General features: G+C 38.0%; 1 protein-coding gene across 1 annotated transcript in view; it reads left to right on the forward strand.

Moving 5' to 3' along the window:
* Nucleotides 1–23513, forward strand: part of NISCH (nischarin) — a 33491-nt gene that overhangs the window by 4180 nt on the left and 5798 nt on the right. Inside the window, exons 2-18 of the mRNA XM_082214482.1 lie at nt 3447–3530; nt 5058–5240; nt 6405–6453; nt 7418–7581; nt 8992–9087; nt 9962–10057; nt 10449–10601; nt 10958–11026; nt 11336–11521; nt 12336–12464; nt 12970–13083; nt 14849–14957; nt 17519–17637; nt 19258–19313; nt 19798–21111; nt 22121–22295; nt 23210–23363. Coding sequence (XP_082070608.1) covers nt 3447–3530; nt 5058–5240; nt 6405–6453; nt 7418–7581; nt 8992–9087; nt 9962–10057; nt 10449–10601; nt 10958–11026; nt 11336–11521; nt 12336–12464; nt 12970–13083; nt 14849–14957; nt 17519–17637; nt 19258–19313; nt 19798–21111; nt 22121–22295; nt 23210–23363 — 3250 coding nt within the window. The remainder of the gene's footprint in view (nt 1–3446; nt 3531–5057; nt 5241–6404; nt 6454–7417; nt 7582–8991; nt 9088–9961; nt 10058–10448; nt 10602–10957; nt 11027–11335; nt 11522–12335; nt 12465–12969; nt 13084–14848; nt 14958–17518; nt 17638–19257; nt 19314–19797; nt 21112–22120; nt 22296–23209; nt 23364–23513) is intronic.

A 23513-nucleotide genomic window follows, 5' to 3' on the forward strand; every position in this document is an offset into this window, starting at 1 on the left:
TGCCCCATCCTATTCTGGAGAGTTCTTTCATCCTCAGGAGCGGCTTTTGGTGGACTGCAGGCGAGACAGTGCAAAGATTCCCTTTTCCAAGCTTCCTTTTAAGAGCCAATCTGAAATGAAAATATGCAAAATTGTTTTTTTTATGAGAGATTTTGTATATACTCTACTTTGTATTTAGTGCCCCTAATGAAATCTGCAAGCTCAAAACACATAGCTTACCTATCAACTTGGGTAATAACATTGCCCTTTGTAACTGCAGATCTTTCGATTATTACTAGATAATACAAAGCAATAGCAAGATAAGTGACATTGATGATGACGTGTACAGGCTTTGAAGCTTCATTTACAAAAGGATTGTGCTGTGAGAAATGTAAAAACAACCCTGTCTTCTCTTGTGTGTAAATACATGCTGATTATTGTGATTCTAGAGACACAGTCCAGAAAAGTGTGTGCACAGAGGAGAACTGAGTGCACAGCCTGAGCTTCCTTTGAAGTATTTGCTGCAGCAGCTCCTACTGCCATGGTTCAATTTGCAAAACAGCTTGCTGCCTCAACAGCCAGAGCTGCTGCAGTGAGATCTTCAAAGAAACCTCCTGCTGTGTGCATGGTTCCCCCTCCTCCAAATGCACATGGAGCCTCTGTAGATTGCAGCCACTATTGTAGCTAGGTTGCTCCATATTATTTCATTTGTATTGTTCCATAGAAATAAGCAGTGAAAATAATTGATTTCAGGTAGTGGAGTCTCATTCTAGAAATAGGCATGTATTCATCAACCTTCAGAATACAAGAGTACACACTCTTTTCTATTCTCTATATCAGTGAAGTATTTTAAACAGCATTTATTAATCTAATCTAATTTAACGTTAAGTCCCCTACATGTTTCCTTAGACATAAGTCTGTGTTGAGTGAGGCATGCTTCTAGATAAAGATGCATTGGATTCCAGCCTAAGAGTATAAAGGTAACCACCTAACTAATGCCAAGACCAACAGATTTTTGACAGTGATGTGGTTAAAATGCCATTAATGATGTCTCATGCCAGTTAAATTATTTGCATGCGTTGGCAGGAAAAAAATATTTGTACTTTGGACTGAGTTTTTTAAAATGGGGAATACTGTAGATATATCAAACAGTATCCTGTTACTTTTCTAACTTTTGCTTTTAAAACTCCCCTGTTTTATGATAAAACGTTTGAGTCCTGAGCATTATTATTATTATTTTCTGATATACACCTTAATGACTTTTACTAAGCGTTTTAGTTAGTGTGATCAGAGGAAGATAATTTGAATTACATTCAGACTTTGCACGTGTGGACGTCTACTCATGCAACAGGGTTTTACGCTGCAGCCTTGTGTGCCTGTGACAGCTGAAAATTGCTGAAAATCAGGTAGCCTCTTTTAGTAATAGAATTATGTTATCAACATAGTACAACATAATGGTATGTTAATCTGCCCCCACTATCAATTTCCTATATCAATATTAAAATAGGACAAGCTGTGAATGAGATAGAGACAACCCTGAATATATGCTTAGTTCTGCATGAGATTTGAAAATGAAGCAATTTTAAAGCATTCTTGTAGTGCTTTGTTTGTAACATGCAGTATTAAAAATACTAATGTAGAGGAAATGCTAATCATAGATCTGGTTATCATTTCAGAATTAGTGATTCACAACCTTCTTCCTTAGTTGCTAATGCAGGGGCTAATGCATGATTATATGATTATACTATAATTGAAATGAAGCATACAGGCTGCATTCAAACAATCATATCTTGACTGCTTAAGCCGTACTATGACCAAACCTGATGAACTTAAATGCAGCTCCTTTGCCTTGCCTTCCTGTGAACAAAGCAGGAAGTGTCCACTTAACTATACCTTCCCATAACATACAACTTGAGAAATGATAATTAATGACTTCTCAACAAGCCAGAATGTTAAGCTGCTTTAAATATCATGCTCCTAGAAAAACACCCGGTATTGTTTGTTCTAATAGAGAGCATCCATATAAATTTTGGGAAAGAGAGATGTGATGAGAGAGAAAGTATTGCTCAAAAACTCTCTATGTTAGGTCACAGAATACAAAGCCTAAAATCCTACTTCATTAAAATACTGAATAAGTAATTATCAGTAACCTTTATTATTAATAACAGTACTTAGTAGTAGAACAACCCTCCAAATTTTGTATCATCCTGGAGACAAAAGAGGATTGGGAGTGCCTTATCTTAAATTATATTATATTATGTTGCTTTCAACTTGCACAAATAATGCAAGTTGCTGGAGATCTTCTGGGTTCAAATGGAATTATTCTGCACCACCCTTTCAGATAATGCTCTGCCTTTTAAAAAAATCCTTATTGAGTGTGTATTGGGAAAATACACAATCTCTTTTTTCAATTGACCTTTAGGGTATGGAAGAGATGGTTTCACACTTAGCTCCATCTACATCCCCTTTATTTCCTATATTGGACCACCCAGCTGTCTGCCTTACAGACAAATATGTTCAATATATCTGAATTCTAAAGGTATCCAATATTTACAGTTATTAATAAGGCCGGCTATGGGTTCCTCCCCAGGATCTTAGCATATCTTGGGAGGATGACCTTAAACGTCAGATTCATGAACATAAATGGGATGAAATATGGGTAAATGCTCCATTAAAAACTATAACTTCTAGAATTCAAGAATCCACTCTAAAAACAATACTTAGATGGTATTGGACTCTAGTGTGCCTTTCCAAAATCAATGCAAATCTCTCTCCACTATGCTGGGAATGCTGTAATACTATGTGAAGTTTTATATGTTTTTTGGATAAACATTTTTATCATTATCTCTCAAATCTAAGCTCAGTCACTAACACCAGATACAGTCTTGGCCTTGTTTTCGATAGAAAGCAATACAGATCCCAGAGTATCTCATGACACTTCCTAGTGGCTGAAGAATGTCAATAGGCTGTCACTGGGCAAATGCTTTGGGTGCAAGAAGGGCTTTGAGGAGAGGGAGGTCTGCTTGTCGCAGTTACCTCTGTTCAGTTATTTCTGTCTGCTCCTCTTGCCTTACTTGTCCTTTCAGTATTATGCCCAGCTTATCAGGGAGCACAGCATAAATGTGATGGAAGCATTGTGATTCATAACTGTGCTGGTTTCTTGTTGGCAAATCACAATGGCTTGCTTGATATAGGATATCATTTTTGCTGAAGGAAGATGTGTGTGTGTTCTACAAATTAAACCAGTAACTGGTACCTGAATATTGCTGGTAACGGGCCTCTGCTTTGTGTGTCAGTATGCTGTACTTGCACGGGTTTAGGTATTCTTGGGATGTGCAGAAGCTCAGAACCTAACTGGCAGCCTTTATTTAATGTTACACAAACACTGGAGGGATTTTGTGTCTCTGAATGTGTAAACATTGTCCATCTTAGGTTCCTTTATCAGCTAAGAGTTGTATTTTATTTAGGTGTACATCATTCAAGTGAGCATTGGCAACCATCAGTGGGTGGTCAAACATCGATACAGTGACTTCCATGAACTTCATGAAAAGGTAAATATCTTCATATTTAAAATGTTTGTTGTAATGACTCTGTTACTGTTTTATTAACATTGATTTATTACTCTTCTTCTAACCCGGTGTCTCAATACATTTTATATATAAAATAATTAAAAGCGGTGAAAACACAGAAACAAAAGATACCCCACATTGCGATTCTCTTTAAAAAGAAAGGAAAGCCATATGGGAGACCGCACCATGAGAGGGAGGGAGTTCCCCTCTCCCCCAGCATATGGCTTTGTGACAGAATGCTAGAGTTGGAAGGGACCATGAAGGTCATCTACTTGAACTCCCAGCAATGCAAGAATCTTACACCCGATTTTTGTTGATGAAAATTTCACATAGAGCTAAAACCTCCCTCCTTGCTATTTGGCAGTCAGAATCCAGACCCCTACACACACACAATTGAATGAGAGCTGTTGCTGAAAAGAGAAGAGAAAAGAGAAGAGAAGAGAAGAGAGAGTACCAATCATAGGATTCAAGGCATTGTTAACATTTAATGGGCCAGTAAGCTGTTATCTACCCACACATGAGCAAATTCTATCAAACACAGTAGGGCTTACTTATGAGTAGAAATGTATGGGATTGCACTGAGAGCAAATTATATTAGGTAAAATCTGCTTGGTTTTTTTAACCATTGCCTATGGAAAATAACGAACTGCTTATGAAAATCCAAGTTCATTTGTTTACATGGTCATAGTAGGAACCTGGTCATTACTTAATTTCTGGTACCTGCTAGTTTCCTATTCTTAGTGGTGTTTGAGCCTTGTGAGTGGTAATATGTCATCATTTGGTTCCTGAGCTCATTAATGAAGAACATTTGCTGACTTTAAAGTTCAGAATTGTTGAACCATAATGTAGACTATAATCTCTCCCCCACCCCCCAAAGAGAAAGGCATTCATTTCATTATGTTAAATATTAGGTTGGAGTGGAACTCTGCTCATGCAGTGAAGCTTTTCTGACTTGCCCTCCTCTCCCCAAAGACCATTCCTGAAGATCAGCAGATCTTCTGGTATAGCATAGGATCGGATGCAGCAGGACAGGAAGTTGGGTGAATTCAGCAAAGCAGTCTTACCCAAATGAAGTGCTATTTCACAACTGCAAGGTATCTCTGGATCCAAGCCAATGTTATTCATTTCATCAATATTAAGAACCTGCTCTCCTGGCACTATCTCGGTTATTCTGCAAGACCTTTAAGGAAGTTTGTCTGTTTGTTTGTCTGTTTGATTTGCGTTGTTGCTGTTTGAGTTGTACAAATCTTTTTTGAGACCTTAGTCCCGTGTCCCATCCCTGCCCCCCATTTTTAAAAACTGGTTTGGAAGGCATGCAAAGCAGTATGTAAAAGCTTTTTAAAAAGATCTCACTTTATATTAACCTGAGTTTTCAAAAACTATATTGGTAATTACTGACAAAATAAATATTTTATTTTAGTTTGGCCCTAATTTTTAGTGTAAGCAGTAAATGCTAATTTCTGAAAACTCTGATTCATTTAGGAACAATCTTAACTCTTTGTCTTACAGCTTGTTTCAGAAAAGAGAATAGATAAGAATCTGTTACCTCCTAAGAAGATTATTGGCAAGAATTCCAAAAGTTTGGTAGAAAAAAGACAAAAAGAATTGGAAGTCTATCTACAAACTCTCCTTCTTACATTTCCCTTGGCTGCACCCAAAGTATTGTCCCAGTTCTTACATTTTCACTTATACGTAAGTTGCATTCTGCCATTCTTCACTATGGTTTATTGTCAAATATTCTGAGTTCAGTTCTTATTTTAAATTTCTTATCTTAAATGGCATGGGGCTGATGAGAATTGTAGTCCACTATGTTGACAACTTGTCTTCCCAGAAATATGCCTTGAAATGACCAGTGTGAATTTAGGGTGTTTGTGCCTTTCATCTATTGCTTTTCATAGCTTGAGTTTCAGAAAACCTTTCAGCACACTTTCTCTTCTGTATTTGTAGTCACCCTTTTTAAAAAATCTTGCAGCACAAGAATTTGTTGGTCTTTTTTCAAACCCTTTTACATATTATTTGAACTGTGACCAGAGTATGTCCCATCGAAGTCTAAGGCACAGGTGCTAAATGATTACGTTTCATTGCCATTTATATATTAGATGCATATTTTGATGTTTAATAATTTCATACAGCATTTTCTGATTATGCATTTATAGTTCATTCTTGCTGAATTTTCTTAATTGCATTTAGCTCCAAATATTGACTGATTATCAGGATAATGTCACAGGGAAACAAATGTCATTCCTTACGTATTTCCCTTTCTTTTCTTCTTCACGGATTTCTTCTTTAATAGGAAGATTACCAAAAGTAATCTTCCTATTTTGAAATAGCTTCCTCTCTCAAGTTGTTCATTGATACACACCATCTGCATCTGATACAGCAGTTTTAATTATTGTACCATTGAGGAAATGAAGTGGTTGTAACTTGTGCAATTAGAACTGCAGTAAAAGGAAATAGATTCTTCCCTGTCTTGTGGATCTTTTTCCCAGCAGTAGCTTAGTTCATTAAAAAGAATTTTTTTTTAAAAGAAAAAAGAAAAATGAACACACAGCCTTCATCTCCACTGGGGAATAATTTCAGACACTTTTTCTCCCTTATTGGCCGAGCAGCTAATGAGTTGAACTAATGTCTTCTGCAGAGTGCTGTGATGTACTGTGTATATAAGGGATAAAATAGCCTCTCACTTAATTGACTTAATTTCCTGAGTACAGCCAGCACTGAACATCACTCAGTGTTTGGATTATTTTAATTCTGTATTATTTTTTAAGATCTATTGAATCTTGTTTTATGTTTTTTTTAAAAATGTTCAAGCAGAAAAGTTTGTGATTTTTTCTTCCATTTGCTTGTTCTTTATAGGAAATCAATGGGATCACAGCTGCATTGGCTGAAGAACTCTTTCACAAAGGTATTTTTTATTTATTTTTTATTTTGTATGACCACCCAGTAACATATATTCACTGGATCACTCACAAAATAGAATATGGTATTAAAAATACAAAGCAGCAAGAGCAGCATAAATAAATGTTCATTTTTGGCATGCATACAATAAAAATCTAATCATAAAATTGAAAAGCCCAGATTATAAAAACACATGTTATTTTAAAGGCTTGAGTGAATAAATAATCTTTCATTGGCGCTGAAAAAAACTGTAATTCCTCTAAACATGATATAGTTCTTGGCATGTGTGCTATTTCTCTATAGCTAATTTAGGGACATACCTGGGAGTGAATCTATTGAAATCACTGTGGCTGTCATCGGAACTGACACATATAGAACTGTGCTCTTAGATTTGAAGCTAGCCAAAGCAGATGTGCATGTTTGTATGTAACATGCCATCATGCATATATAATAACTGTCTTCCTCAGTAACTTTATGTGTGTTAGGTGATTCTTTTTCTACAGTGGTGTGTCACATCACATCTTATATTGGTTGGCAGAGGTGGGGCTCTTGCCAAAAGTAAGGGATGCACAGCAAAATCCAGTGTTGCTTTAGCAGACTTGCACTTGCTCAATGAGACTTCACCTTCCTCTCCTCTTCCCTGCAGCCCCAAGATAACCCTCAGAATCTGCTCCTGGGGGACCCTGGACAGCTTTAAACACAGCTAAAAATAAATTAGATGTTTTAAAAAGCTTTTTCAACTTTGTCTAAGTGCTTACATATGCAGTGGGTGCTTGGTACTATTATGATATATAGCTTGGTACTATTATGATATATAGAAATCCCGGTTAAACTTTGCAAATTCTGGTCAGAAATGGAAAAAGACTTAGAAGATTGCAATCATCTATAAGGCAAATTGTAGCATTTCTGTTATATTGTTCTCCCAATAATATTGGTGAATGTTTGCCAAATCTCTTATTTTTGTTTCTCAGGAGAGCAGTTACTTATGGCTGGTGAGGTCTTTAATATCAGACCCTTGCAGTTATATGCTATTACTCAACAACTTCGTCGGGGAAAGCCAACATGTGCAAATGGAGATGCCAAAACTGATCTTGGTCACATTCTGGATTTCACGTGTAGACTCAAATATTTAAAGGTAAATGTGTTCTTTTCCATTTTTTTATTTTGAAATAAATTCTACATGCTGATAATCGCAATAAGCAAAGATTGAATAATGTCCTGAAGATTGTTCCAAAACATCACACTTCATCTTTCTACTCATTCTTCTGTAATACAGTATTTTAATTTGGATAGTATTGCTATGTTCCATATTATGTTAAGCCATTCTGAAAATGGTGGAGTGATATTTCCCCCCTCGCTTGCTTCTTTACAAGTATTGCTAGTTGTAAGGAGAAGAATTACCATTTCCAAGTCAACATCAATAATGGATTCCTTTAAATAACCCAATAGTAACAGCTTTGGTTCTAATGGTAATATATATCATTTCCCTGTCTAGGCTCCAGATTGTAATCCAAACAATCTGGATTATAGGACAGTCCCAAAATATATTTAGAAAGTCTGCCCATGCTGATTTATATGTCCCAACAATTTATTCATGCTGACAGACAAATCTGGCTCAATCTATATGGTGTCAAATTCCATCGGTTCTGAGTTTTAAAATACTTTTCTTTTAAGTGTGTTGATAGTACATTTATTATTTCTTTCATAAAATTTATATACTGCTTGGTTGTAAAAACAAACCTCAAAGTAGTTTACAAAAAAGTATATTAAAAAAATCAAACTTGATAGTTCCTTAATACAAATCCATTGCCATTTCTTAATGTCCAATTCTTGATCTGCATATCTTGCCCATTATTTCCTTGTAAAAGTACATGATAGATCTCTTAAACTCTAGTATCAAAATGCATAGTATTCCTGTCTGGCTGTTGATAAGTGCCTCACTGCAGTTACCTTCCCTTGATTCACTATATTTCCTATGCAGGGACAGGACCGCCTGGGCGTATTGAAATATTGGTGGTCTTGCCATGACTTATGCAACTGCTTCAGATGATATTATATTTTGCCCATTCATTAAATGTTTAATAGTGTGCAAACCAAATATATTTGGTTTCACTGTCACTTTGATATATTTGCCCAGTTTTTCTCCTGGTATCTGCAGGTAAATATGTTCTAATATAAACATTTTATCACCAGGAATGAAGAGTCCTCAAAGAAAAATATATGAAGATCCAATATATTTTGAGTGATTGTATTGGCCAGCACAGGATGTTGTTTTAGCTACTCCTTAAAAATATTGAGTCTGTTTGCCCATGAAGAAGAGTCTTTTAACTGAAACACCATATGGTACAAAATATAAGCACAAGGTGGCAGTGTTGTTTTAGCTGCATATGTGTGCTGCATCTTTAGATGGTTGTCACATGATATTACATTGAATATAGGTCCTGGCAGCAGTAAAATTCGCCTTTTTATTTTTGCCAGTAAACACTTGTGGATTATTCATCATAATTTGTACTTAATTTAGCAATACCTTAATTTTTGTCTTTAGATAACAGGCACAAGTGGACCTTTGGGAACCAGTAACATTCAGGAACATCTTTTGCCTTTTGACCTATCAATATTTAAATCTCTTCATCAGATACAGGTATAGTTGAAAAAGAGTTTGGTGAAGCCAAGGACCAAAACTGGGCCTTTTGTGCATGCAGTATATGTCTGAGTTTTTTGGTCCCAGCTTTGAAATATTGCAAAACCTTCATTAATTGTCCTGAAAACTGATAGAGTTGCTTACTTGAATATTAACCTGGAGATGAAGGGGTTTATTGGCCTACTCACTCTCAGTGCTATGGAGCCCATAAGCCTCCTTAATTTTCAGAAGGCCAGACAGCAGCTGGAGTGCAGGGAGCACAAGTCACATAGTGAATATCCAACCAAACATGTTGTTGAGAGGCAAATAAAATATTATTTTGCTTTCTCCATTGCAGCATTTGAGATGTCATCTAGCAAAGTTGTTCCAAGTGATAAAGAGCTTATTGAGATCAGGCTTAGAAGTGAAGTGGAACTTTTGACCACCTGCACTTAGAGAAAATGTTGCCCATATCTGCTTGTACTATGATGCTGCATTTGAAGCAGTGTGTGGCACAGTGCCCAGTGCGCGGTCTGTTTAGGTTAATTGGGATCAGATTCAGTCCTTGTTGGCTGAGATATTTTCATCACAGTCCCAGCTATTTACACAAACACCTGGACTATATTAACTTCATTTCAGTGCTTTATCCGCTTAGGTTGATGTTTGCTGTTGAATATTGGATTTTGTAGTATTGGGTTATAATTTTTATGGAGTAATGCGATTTTTATTGTTTATATGTTGTGGTGCTGATTTTATCCCAACATGGTAGATTGGTACTGGGTGTGCTAGAACTAAAGGAGTAGGTGTAGTAGTACAGTAATAAAAAATGGAATTTTGCTTTTCTCTGATGATCTTCATTTTGCTTTATATACCCTTTTTGATAAAAAACAAACAGATAAATCACTGTGGCGCAAAGGTTATTAAAGGGCTGACCTCCTCAAAGCACACTTTGGCTACACTGAGTGTTCAGTTCTCAGCAACATCAATGATGGTAAGACTGAAACATTAACCATTCGCAATTATATTGTGGCGGTTGTTTACAGCTTTTGACTGTTCACAAAGTAACAAAGTTATATTCAGAATTTGAATGCATGAATGCAAGCATGTTTTTGTGAGATGTCTTATTGAGATGGTTTTATAGCTCAGCCCTAAGCATTTATACTTGTAACCCCACCAAAATCACTGTGATGCAGTGTGACTGCATACAGTACTCTGGGTGAAATATCTTACAACTCAGGCTTTTAAAATGTAGGCTTAATTTATCTCTGCATATAATAATTCTTGAGGGGAAATGGTTTACAAGGCTAAAACTTCTTTGGGGGAGGGAGAAAAGTCGAAATAAAAAGAATTTCATTCAACATTCTCCTCTGTGTTTTGAACAGGAGGTCCTAGTTCCTGAGGCCTATGAATTTGACCAGTGGGAGCCAGAGGGTGCACCTTCCAGTTGTCCCGTGACCGCAGTTATTCCAACATGGAGAACTTTAACAACCTTAGATATGAGTCACAACAGTATAGCTCAAATTGATGAATCTGTGGTAAGACCATATTTTAAAAAATGTATTCAGACAAATTTTAAAAGAAAGTGAGTGATATATGTGTTTTACTTATTGATGCTAGCATATTGTGAAATGATCAAGGCTTTTGAACACCTTTGCCAAAGATCATGCCTAATTGTATTTTCCCCGTTGAACTGCAGAGAGCTATACTATATTGCAAACTGCTTTTGAAATTTCCCTTACTTTCAAGAGAGGTGTGCCTTGTGGCCTTCGAGCTCTGCTTGAGAAATTGAACTCCTAAATTCCTTTGGGAACATTGCACTAATCATGTCGTCGTTCTGATTCCAAACAGTGTTCAGTATTCACACTGAAAGGTTACTCTTCCTTTGTTTTAGAAACTTATGCCGAAGATAGAATTTCTTGATTTAAGCCACAACGATGTACCACTAGTGGAAAACTTACAGGTTAGCTTTGACATCTTTGGTAATATTATAGTGTGTATTTTTGTTTAGTTCCTTAAATGTTTGCTTATGATTTGATATTGAACCTGCTTGATTACCTTTCTCTTGGTAAGTCTGTCTTCAGTGCAATTTTGGAAGTGAGCATTGCAATTGTATGCATGTCTGCTCAGAAATAAGGCCCATTAAGTTAATCGTATAGAATTACCACTTTAATTGCTGTGTATGAATAGCAACTTTATAAAGCCTCGGGGTGTCAATTTATGGCACAAATGCTATTAAATTAACATGTAATCTGCTTGTTTTCTGTTGTAGCATCTGTACAACCTCGTTCATCTGGATCTATCCTACAATAAACTTGCAACACTAGAAGGTATTCATACCAAAATTGGGAATATCAAAACACTGAACTTAGCAGGGAATCATCTGGAAAGACTTAATGGCCTCAACAAACTCTATTCTTTAGTCAACCTGGATCTTAGCAACAACAAAGTGGACCAGGTATTATGCAGCACAATCATATACATGTTTACTCAGAAGTCTTACTGAGTGAAAAAAGTAGTGTTAAACAATATGTGTAACTATTTTGGGGGTCTAGAAATCAGCATGGTCTCATACTGCAAATTGTGCAATCTGATTCCTGTTCATCTCCATGGAATCCTGAGCATCTTTATTTCCCCTTTCTAAATAAGAGAGCAAATTTCTAACCTTATTTTGTAGCTTCCGTCTACTAAAAAGCTCAGCTTATATCTCTCTGCAATGGCAATTTCTCCACTCATTTGTGGACCACATGATGTCAAACAGACAAGCCATTGTTTGTGTCCTGTATCTTTCAAACATTTGTATTATGTAATAAAATAAAATAAGGAAAATTTATGGGAGGGATGTTACTATCCCCAATAATCAACTATTTTCTGGGATTTTGAATGAAACTACCCAAATTAGCTTTTGTGTGCACAGTATGTTTAATTTTAATTTTACTTCAGTTGTATTGTTTCACTTTATTTATTTATTTATTATTGTATGTTATTGAAATGTATGCCCTTCCTTCCTTCCTTTTGTAAAAAGCTCATTTTGCTTGGATGGAATCTTCAGTCCTGTTTCCACCCATTCCTCCAGTCTCCCTAGCCCCTCATAGTCAAAAATCTGCACGCTTTTGGTGCAGAACCAGCAAATATATTCTGATTTATTATTGTCACAGAATAGGATTTTTAATAAACTGTTTTTGAGTTACAATCTGCAGCCTATCACTATAAAGAGAGCAATCAGAAAATAATATATGGAAGAATTTATTTTTTATTCCTGTGCTTTTCAGATTGATGAAATAAAGAATATAGGCGGTCTTCCATGCTTGGAAAAAGTTGTCTTATCCAACAATCCTTTGAGTATTATTCCCGATTACAGGACCAAAGTGCTAGCTCAGTTTGGGGACAGAGCCTCAGAGGTAAATGTTCTCATACTTAACATTTGATGGGATTTTCTTTTGTATAATACAGTGTGGAAGCAGCACATTTTTTTGAGAAGCAGTGTGACATATAAAATTTCTTGATAAAACGAGTAGGACCCACAACATGAAAATTTAGTGATAGAGCCCAAGCTTTTCATGAAAAAGGTCCTAAATTCAACCCCCAGTATCTCCAATTAACTATACTATCAAGTAGCAGTGGTAGGAGAGACCTGTGTGAGAGACTTTAAAAAGGTGCTACCACTCAGGATTGACAGTACTGGGCTAGCTATTCCAGTGTTTAAAATATGCTTTGCCAATTTTAACTACTGGTAGTTCATATGATAAGCAGGAATCATAAGTTGAGATGTCTGTCTATATGTACTTGAGTTCTAAAGGCTTTGTTTTAACTTTTGCATTGATTTAATATTGTCTGGGTAAGCTAATGGGATTCAAATTGCTTTATTGTAGAAGATTTATTATGATTGGTCCCTTGGTTTTTCAGGTCTGTTTGGATTATACTGTGACCACTGAAAAAGAACTTGACACTGTGGAAGTGTTGAAGGCTATTCAAAAAGCAAAAGATGCAAAATGCAGAATGAACAACTCTGATAAAAAGGTGAGAGATGGATGGATAATGAAACCTGTTCAATAGGATGCTTTTAAACTTTTTTTAGGAAGGAGGCAAGATGATGTATCAAATTATGTGGAAGTGGTGGCCTGTTTGAAGACATTTCTTTGTGCACTATACTGAAATTTCCATTTAGACAATATCTTCTCCCTCACTTCACTGACATTCCTTGATAGTGTTTGGACATAATGCAAAATCCTGGTTTAGAGTTATGAGAATGACTCCCTGAGGGCTTGCATATTTCCTGCCCCACTGGCACAGCTATGAGGAGATGGGAAATGTGATCAGCATGCAATATTGCAACTTCTAGCACAACTAGATTATAGTGGGGCTGCCCAGAATCTGATCCAGAATATGCCACTGGTGCAGAATGCCATAGCAGGTTTGCTGCATGCTATTCCTAGAAGGATGAATCATAGAACACAAGTTCTCTGGGAGCTTCACTTGTGCCTATTGGCTACCATGTTGCTTACATTGGTGTATAAAGCTTTGACTGGCTTGGGAGCGACACACATGAAGGAGTGCCCCTGTGATCTATACAGATGAAGGTGGTTAGGAAATGAAATACAAATAAAGAATAATAAAAATATTGAACAATGGGTATTAAACATATTTCAGTGGGATGTAAATCTCTAGGGATCTACATGTAAAGTACACAGGTTTTTTATTTATCTGCTTAGTGGTAAATATTATTTTAAACCCTAAGAAGTATTGATCCTCCATGTGCAGCAGGCTGTGGTCTTGGTTATATTATAAAACCCACATCAAACTACTCTCTACTGGGAAAAAATTGTGATATTGCAAGGTCGTCGTTGTCATTCTCTTCCCCCTGCCTCCTGATTTTCCACGTCCCTCCACGCAACCACAACTGGTCTGCTTGTTTTGGCTGGGCTGTTGCTTATTAATATACAGTAACCATAAAACAACAATATAGAATATACAAAATGAGTCTGCAGGTACAACTATAAAATCATCCAGAACGTCACAGCTTCAGCAAGTTAGAATTCCTATGGATTGTACTGTTAGCACACATGGATACGTTTTTTTTGTTCCTCGAGGTTGTCAAAATGTTTTGTGTTTTTTGGGAGTTGTGAAACTGCAGATGCTTAGAGTATTGGTTGCTTCTTCTTCTTTTTTTGCATATTTGTATCTTGCTTTTCATCCCGGGAACTCATGGTTGTGTACATTCCCCTCCCAACCCTTTCTATCTTTGCAATAGCCCTGCGAGGTAGGATAGGCTAAGTTTATATATGTACACACATAAGCAGCAGTTATTTTCAGGAGGCTGCATTCATGTTGTGTGTATGCAGGGGGCCCAATCCACATCCAGTGTTCCATACACAGGGAATCTTGTTGGCATCCCTGAATTTCACTAGGTCTGCTTTGAGTATGAGTAACGTTGGATATTGCCCATAGGAAGAAACAGTTACTGATGGGTTTCTTCTCACTCTTGGGTTTTACTTTGGAGTTTCTTGGGAAAACATTCCTAACGTTTTCTTTCTGGTACTAAAGTTAATTGGTCCATTGAAAGGTGGATAATTTGCTTGTGTTCATACACTTGACTTTTTAAATTTATCTTAAGTGCTGTTAATGCAGTATTGCCAACATCCAGTATTATGGCGAAGAAGCTGTGTTTTAAAATTATCTAATTAATCAGAGCCCTACTGCTTGCTAACAAATCTGTCTTTGTTTTCATTCAAGACAGGGAAGCTTTGTAGCCTTTGTTCCCAGCCCTTCATTTTTTCTTTCTCAGATCCCTGAAGATCCCAAGCTTTCTGCTGCCAGTTCAAAACCAAACTGTTCTTCTCTTTCTGTACATCCTCCCTCTCCTTCTCTGCCTCGTCCTGTCAGCTCCAGTCAAGGTAATCATGTATGTATCATGCTGCATGGCCAGGCCTTTTGGTTCTGCCTTTCTAGGCTGCATTGATATACATGAATTTCTTTACAGGGAAATGGGGTTTGGCAACATCAGTGGAAGCACAAAGGCAAAGGATCAAATACCCATGGTTGGAGGCAGTATTGCTTCTGAAGACCAGTCACTGGAAGCCACAGGGAGAAGAGTGCTCTGGTGCTCAAGTCCTGCTTGCTGATTTCCCACAGGCATCTCGGTGGTCACTGTGAGAACAGAATGCTGGACTAGATAGGCCATTGGCCTGATCCACCAGGCTCTTTTGTGTGTTCTCATCAGCCCGTAACTCTCTACTGGTGGTGAAAGGGACGCAGGTGCCGCTGTGGTCTAAACCACTGAGCCTCTTGGGCTTGCTGATCGGAAGGTCGGCAGTTCAAATCCCTGTGATGGGCTGTGCTCCCGTTGCTCTGTCCCAGCTCCTGCCAACCTAGAAGTTTGAAAGCATGCCAGTGCAAGTAAATAAATAAATAGGTACCGCTGCAGCAGGAAGGTAAACGGTGTTTCCGTGCGCTCTTGTTTCCGTCACAGTGTCCCGTTGTGCCAGAAGTGGTTTAGTCATGCTGGCCACATGACCCGGAAAGCTGTTTGTGGACAAACGCTGGCTCCCTCGGCCTGAAAAGCAAGATGAGCACCACAACCCCATAGTCGCCTTTGACTGGACTTAAATGTCCAGGCGTCCTTTACATTTACCTTACCTTTACCTTACTCGTGCTGAGAATACTACATAAGCAGTAAATGAGGCATATACTTCAATTTATTTATATAGGTTATTGCAAGCAAATAAAATATAAAGTAGAAAACATTTTACCACATTTCTTCAAACACTAAGAAGATTGTGGTAGGAATTTGGAAATATCCAAATGTTGTATGTGCAAGTCGTTGCAATATCTTTCCTTGTTTTCTATCCTCTTATCAGTACAAGACATTTCCTCCAAAATTATGTGCATTTGGTTTTTTTTAATATTGCTAGTTTTCACAGGTTCTTTTTCAAATATCAATGTAGCCAAAATTCAAAGTCATGGACATATATATATGGAATAGGTCATATCTCAGTGACCTGCCTCTGCTCTGCACACAGGAGGTCCCTGGCATCTCTAGCTGGAGCTGGGAGAGATCTCTTCGTGAAAACCGGAGGCCCTGTTTGTAACAGTCTTTCGGGTTGAAACTTCCAAGGATGGACATGTGTTCTGCCATTTTATTTTCTGAAACAACTGCTGATGTTTTTGTGACACCATCTGTTTCCATAAAGTATTAATCATATCAAGTGTTACAGGAAAACTGCCTTTTTGCAGGAAATCCAAGATTTAAATATTTTTTACAGGAAACAGAAAAGCACAAATATTTCTTCAGCTTCCTTAACTACTGTCAGAATTCAGTAGATAGTTTTTTTTCTTTCATAATGAACAGGTAGACTGTAGGGGTCTTCTGTTGAAGAAATTATCAATGTGTGATGTTACACATTCAAAATTTTAAGGGGTTTGAAAACCTTATTTTTTTGGTTGCAAATTAATAGGAAATACAAAAGAAATTCTGAAACTAAATTACATGACACTTCTAGACTGCCATCCTAAGCACATTTACTAGAGAAGCAGTCTTCAGCAGGACTTGCTTCTGAATAAACGTGCTTATGATTATTCTGTTAAGACAGGAGTAAGCTACCGCATTCCACTGTAATAATTTGTTCTCACTTCTGAGCAAACACAGAATTGGGCTGTTAGCCTTACTTCATACCATAACCAAGGATCATTTCACATGAATGTATGGCCACGATTACTATAAAAACATTGACAGCTAAAATATTTCCATTTGTCTTCTGATTTTAACAATTATTGTTCTCTTGAGTGCTTGAGGTTATATATAGAAGAGAACTGCAAAGAAATATATATAATACCCAGTCCAGTTAGCCTTGTTCAGTACATGAATTCCTTCCCTGAGCACACTCTCTACTCACAGTCCTGGGAGTCCAGCTGACCAGTCATGGGACAGTTGGGGGGTGATGGAAAATTCCAAACATGGGCTCACATATGCAATAGGGAAAAGGATGAATGCAGTGGACAAATGGATGCCTTCCTAATTTTGATCTGAGTGACCTAAAATTATTTAAATGACTTCAAATCTGAAACAATCTGAACTGCAGTCCAAGCCTTTCACACATTTCAGCAGCCCAGTTATTTCCGTGGAAGACTGCGGCTCCATTGAGATAATTTGCTTCTGTCAAGCATGAATGCAGCCGCCTGGGTGGGAAGTAATAAGATTCCAAGCTTCTGATGAACCTGCGTATTCAGTAATTATTGTTAAATTATCAGTATGTCAAATAGGCATGTTAGTTGATGGATGTGCATTTCTCTTAAGTAATCTCAAGCTCAGGATGACATTTTATAAATGTATGCTTGAAATACAATGCATTTTCTTTCTCAGAGCATGTGAAAGTTAATACAATTTAGTATATCTTAAATCACGTTTACTTGTTTTTACATCAGTGGTGTTCAAGAACTGTTTTTTTATCTGTTCTAGAAATAACTTTTAGAAAAACAGTCCTAGCCAGCAGTTTCTCATCAAGTAGTTCGACTCCTACAAGCCATACAGTTACTCAAAGATGCTCTGAAACACCCGGCCTGGGAAGCAGAAATCAGGTAATGGCTCATTTTCTGAGATAGTTTTTGTCATAAACCAGCTAAGTCTGTAGCCCACTCAAAGCTGAATGCCATGTCTGAGAAAACTGGAATAAGATTTCAGCAAGATGGCTGACTGGAAACGTATTTCAAATAGCTGTCCATATGTTAGATAATCTTTCTGCTTTAGTGAATGTGTAATTGTGTGTGTGTGTGTGTGAGAGAGAGAGAGAGAGAGAGAGAGACAGACAGACAGACAGACAGATGCAAAAAATAACATGAGGAAACAATACCATGGCTATTTTAAAAAAGCAAACAATTTTTCTTTTCCTGAGGTTTGCTTGTAAACTCCCGATACAAGGAAATCGGCTGTATTCACTGAATTATAAGCAATTAAGCAGGCATGTCTTCTACCTATAGCAAGGGTGGGGAACTATATCTGCTTGGTGGGCCAGAACCTATCTTTTCTCAACTTCCCTCATAGGCAAAATTAAATTAACATTAGGAAGAACTTCCTGACAGTAAGAGCTGTTCGACAGTGGAATTTGCTGCCAAGGAGTGTGGTGGAGTCTCCTACTTTGGAGGTCTTTAAGCAGAGGCTTGACAACCATATGTCAGGAGTGCTCTGATGGTGTTTCCTGCTTGGCAGGGGGTTGGACTCGATGGCCCTTGTGGTCTCTTCCAACTCTATGATTCTATGATTCTATGATTCTAAGTAGGTAGCCGATGCACCCAGTTGTCAGTATCCTGGCATCACAATGACTGCAGGTTGCTATGTGGATGATCAGCTAATTATCAGGACTTGCAAAGAGCTACCTGTTGACTTGCCATGTTGCACTGAAGAACAACAAAGCCTATACATGCCATTCTGCTTTAAAGGGGGAAAGCACCATTCAGAGCAATCACTAGCTACTCCAGATAGCCAAGTGATGCTTATTAAAGTCATTTTAAAGTTAAACAGGTTATCTAGGGTTGCCATATTTCAAGAAGTGAAAATCCGGACACAAACAAATTAACATTTTTTAAAAAATAATAATAATGCCAAAGAACTTGACACATTGTCCATTTTCGGTGACAACACAAAAAAACCATTGAAATCCCAGTGATGTCTGGGATAATCAGAACGTATGGCAACCATATTATAGCCCACAGTTCAGCTAGTTATTGAGCCATATTAACCTTTTGAACTATGTTAAGGTTGTTATGTGACTAGGCCCACATTTTACTAGATTATCGTGTCTCCTTTTGTATGTTTTCTTCGCTTTAATATTTTTTCCTGCTCTTAAAGCAATCAATGATTCAGGCTTACAATCTTAAAAACACAAAAAGAAAAGTGATTGGAAGGGAGGAGCAAAGAGACCCCACTTCTTAGTTACAAAGTTCTTGTAAGTGTTCTTTCCAGCAAGCACTGGCAAATCAAGCTCCCTGCAGCTGCATGCAATGCATGGGGACCGTCTGAACTCCCTCTTGTCCATTACTCTCTACTTGGGAGTCAGTAGGAGCAGCCTCCCAGGGGCCCTTAGTCCCCTGGCCGATGGCAAACGCAAGAATGTACTGCCCTTCAGTTGTGCAGTACCAGGGGCAAACTTGACAGATGCATCAGAGTGTGACTTATTTATTCTGATTCCCTTCTCTTTCAAGGTACCTGCTTCTCAGTTGGACTCTTCCAACCAATATGAAAATGCCCATCACATGTGGTGAGAGTGATGTTTCATTTTGATTTCCACTTCTACCTGTTGAACATTTGCATGCATTCAAAACTTGTAGCTGCTGGAGATCACTGCAAAGAGAGGAGAAATAAAGTTGTGAAGACTTAAGGGGGTTCATCTGCCTGGGAGCTCCCTGTACTTCCTGTTTAAAGCAGAAGTGTGAAACAGGAAGTACAGGAAGCAGCTCCACAGAATGCAGATGGGGCAAGTTGAGGTCAGGATGGACTCTGTACACACTCGAAATGGTTTGTAAGGACCAGCTGAATGAATGCATACCTGTGCTTATGTTCAGCAACCGTCTACTTTTATCTCAAATGCCATTGCCTCAGTACATATAATAATAATTATCAATAATAATACATATACTTGTATTTTAAATATTTTAGTAATGAAGAGACACCAGAGTGAGACTTGGAAATAGGATGATTATTTTTGAACTTGGATTAATATAGTTTTCTATTTTTTAATAAAGCTTGGGCCATTCAAAAGAAGAACCTGATGCCTTGCCAGACTCTCTTAATACTGTCATCCTGCCTTTCACTTGTATGTCATACACTGCCACAAATCAGGATTTTGTGCAACATCTCTCTGCTTTGATAGCAGATGCTGTGGAAAGTGCACCCTCTTTCTCAGTGGAAACTCAAAATACAGGGAACCTTTTGAGTGATTCCAGAGTTGCAGATACTGAAGATGGCTATTTTGAAATGGGGCTTCATGAAGGGGACAATGTATTTGAGTTCATCCCTACATCAGATATTGTGCAAATAGCTTCTGACAGCACAAAAACAGAGCCGGATGACATAGTCAAAGTTCTCTGGAGCTTTTGTATTCAGGTTCATAAAGGACTCAAGCAGTTTGCTTCCTGTTTGGTTTTGACCAATAGTGTGGTAGCTGTATTTGAAATCCCTCAAGATCCCAAAGGAAACTGCCAGAATATTCTTTCTGCCTTGAAATTAGCACTGTGCTTTCCATATTCTGACCTTACAGAATTTGGCTTTTTAATACCAGAAATATGTTTGACACTCAAGGTAAATAATGGCGATACCTGCTTGTTTGTTGTTTCGGACTCTCAGAATCTGCAAGATTTCTATTCCTGTTTACATATGTCTCGCTCTCAGAGCTGTATGCCTGCTTTAACAAGTTCTGTACTGTACTGTGGCAAAGCAAGTTTGCAAGAATTTGTCTACCAGCTTATGGGATTTTATCACATTTCATCTGAAAACACAGAGATAAAGGGTTGTTTCCCTGCCTACCTTTTCTGCCATAATAAAGCTGATGCTCAGAAAGTCTTGTGTCAGCTAGAATCTGCCAGTGATGGCAAAACTTCCTCTAAACACGTCGGTTGTTCTGCACTTTATTCAACATTTCATAAATCTGCCGAAGAGGGCCACTGCATGTTCCATCCCTGCTGGATATTTCTAACACCCCAACACCTACACATCGTTCAAGTTGACTTTAATGTACTGCCAGGTAAATACATAGACTCTGAGAACGCAAGGAGCATATTCAAGCTGAGCAGGATTCCACTGGCTTCTGTTCTCTTGCACCCTGCCAGCCATTCTATTCAGCAAGAAGGTTCGTTTTCAGATGGCCACGTGCTTGAATTGCTCGTTGGCTACAGATTTGTCACAGCTGTATTTGTCCTACCTCATGAAAAATTCCGTTTTCTAAGAATCTACGGTCTTCTGAGGACACTTTTACAAGACATCAAAACTATAATTATTTTCAAAGCAGAATCTGTAAGAAACCCTCTCTGGGACTCCAAGAGGCATGGCCAAACTGCAAGGTGAGGATAACTGTTTTGAATGTCACTCATCGCAGCGTGGCTATAATACTAGCCATCTCCAAAAATTTAGCCATATATGTGTGTTTAAAATTGCAGTATGGGAGGATGGGAACAAACCTGTAGGCCCCAGCTTTCTGGCATATTTTTGTTTTTCAGCTGCATCCCCTTCTGCATGCCAGGGTCTGGACTTCTGCTGCTCTTCTACTACTCATGCAGGTTCTGTGTATGATTTAGACTCCTGGAAGATGAAGCTTCTATCTAAATCACACAGGGAGCCTACTCTGGTGTGGCAGGCTCCCAGTTCAGAACTTAGCTCTCAAATGCATAGCGGGCTGCAGAGCTAATTGACAGAAATGTGGTGGAGGGGACTGGGCCAACAAGTTGGTCACCTTCCTCCCTGTTGTAATCACGTGCTGAAAAAGAGCTAGTGAGCACTTCTTGTCCGTGAAGAAAGCTTGCGGTGAACTGAGCAATGAGTATTCTATAAATTGCCAGTTTGATGACCTCTGTCTCTTGTGGTTTACAGAATGCTGCACAATATTACAGAGGAGGTGTACATCTTGGGAAGAGTTCCAATAAGTAAAACAGCTAAGATGCGTAAGGGTGTTTAAACTGCACAATTAATGTATGGTCAGTCGTATAAAAGTGCAGGAGGCAAAGGGATGGGTTTAAGGGTAAGCTTGTGATTTGTTTAGTCTTTAAGCAACTGCATCACACTGTTGGCTCCTGTTCAGCTGTGATCAGCTAGGACACCTAGGACCCTTTAACATAAACTTTTCAGCTTGGATTAAGGGTCATGATCCTGAGATCTTGATAGGAAGTATTTTAAGCAGAGGCGGGACAATCATCTTTCTGTGAGTCTGTAGTTGCATCCTGCACTAAGCAGGAAATTGGACTAGTTGACCACCAAGGTTCCTTTCAAATCTGAGTCTGTAAGTTTGAATGAAATTGTGTTTCATTCATTTGGGTTTGCCTCTGACAGTGTATATTCATCTCTCTTTTTTTCCAGCTTATGCAAGCCACATTTGCCATTCTCATCTCTGTATCCATCTGAATTTCTGGTGCAGAAAATTACTGAAGAGAACCAAATACCTGTGCACCTTCCAGTTTCTTCATCTCTTCAGTATGTGGCTGGGCTAAAGGGAAAATCCATTATGGAATTTTTCCACAGCAGCATTGCTGAGGTATTGTACAATACACAGGGAAGGGACATTCCTGATGGTAGAAGTTCCAGAAGTCTAGCCATATTATTCTGCTGCAAAAAAGCTAAATTGTCCTCTAGCACCTTGAAAACTAACTGGTTTATGGTGGCATGAATTTTCATGCGCAATATATGTTCAGGATACATTTTGTCTTACATAATAGTTTTTTCTGTGGAGGGAGAAAATGATAATAGAAATAGTGCTGATGACTTCTGATTTTACTATCATTAATATTATAAGGTCATATGGCAAGAGATTGGATTTTTTATTGCTCTAAAATCAAATAGACCAGACAACAGCAAGGATAATAAATTTATCATATTTACAAGTTGCATTTTAAAGAACTAACTCCCACAACTCTCAACAGTTGTGAATATTCTGTTGTTGTTGTTGATGATGATGATTTGACCATTTGGGTTCACTCATCACAGCAGCATCAAAATTGTTATTGTGCTTCCACCAATAGTGAGAGCTAAACTTTGGTACAATATATGTATTAACTAATGGGCACCTCAGTTACTTTAAAAGTCTGAAAATGGGAACACTCTTGGGTCCAATGGTAAAAACTCTGGATGTTAAAGAGTATTTCATAATACTGATGGATGCAAACCAAAGCCACAAACAATAGGAAAATGTGGATCCACAGGAATTCTTGCTCCACATGTTTAATCAGTCCTCAGTTTGTTATATCAATAGGGGAGATTTCCAGTGGCAAACAGGCATTCCAACTCAACGATTGTATGAATTTCTTCCTGAACTGAAGCTATACTCTCCAGCAATTGAATATGAACATTTAGTAAAGTGGGTTAGAAAGGACTCACATTTTATAACTGTTGACGACGAAACTGCATCCAGACACTTAAAATAGTTGATTAATTTCATTGTCGATATTTTAGGTGGAAAACGAAGAGCTGAGGCATCTCATGTGGTCATCTGTTCTGTTTTATAAAGCTCCTGATATGGAAGCGACAGCTTGTGTTCTGCTCTCAACTAAAGCTATTTACTTCTTGTTAGACGATTCTGTGAGTCATTCTAACGAACGCCACTTCGGTAAGGCAGAATATATAATCCCTGGCTTCTAATAATGTTTTCAAGGAGAAGTGATTTTAGATTGGAGCAACTTCTGTATTCTTGACATTCATTGTATGATGAACCATTTTGACTAATGCATTAGAATGGGTGGTATCCTTTGGAAGGATA

This window comes from Podarcis vaucheri (genome assembly GCF_965113315.1).
Source record: "Podarcis vaucheri genome assembly, chromosome: 2".
NCBI classification, from domain to species: Eukaryota; Metazoa; Chordata; class Lepidosauria; order Squamata; family Lacertidae; genus Podarcis; species Podarcis vaucheri.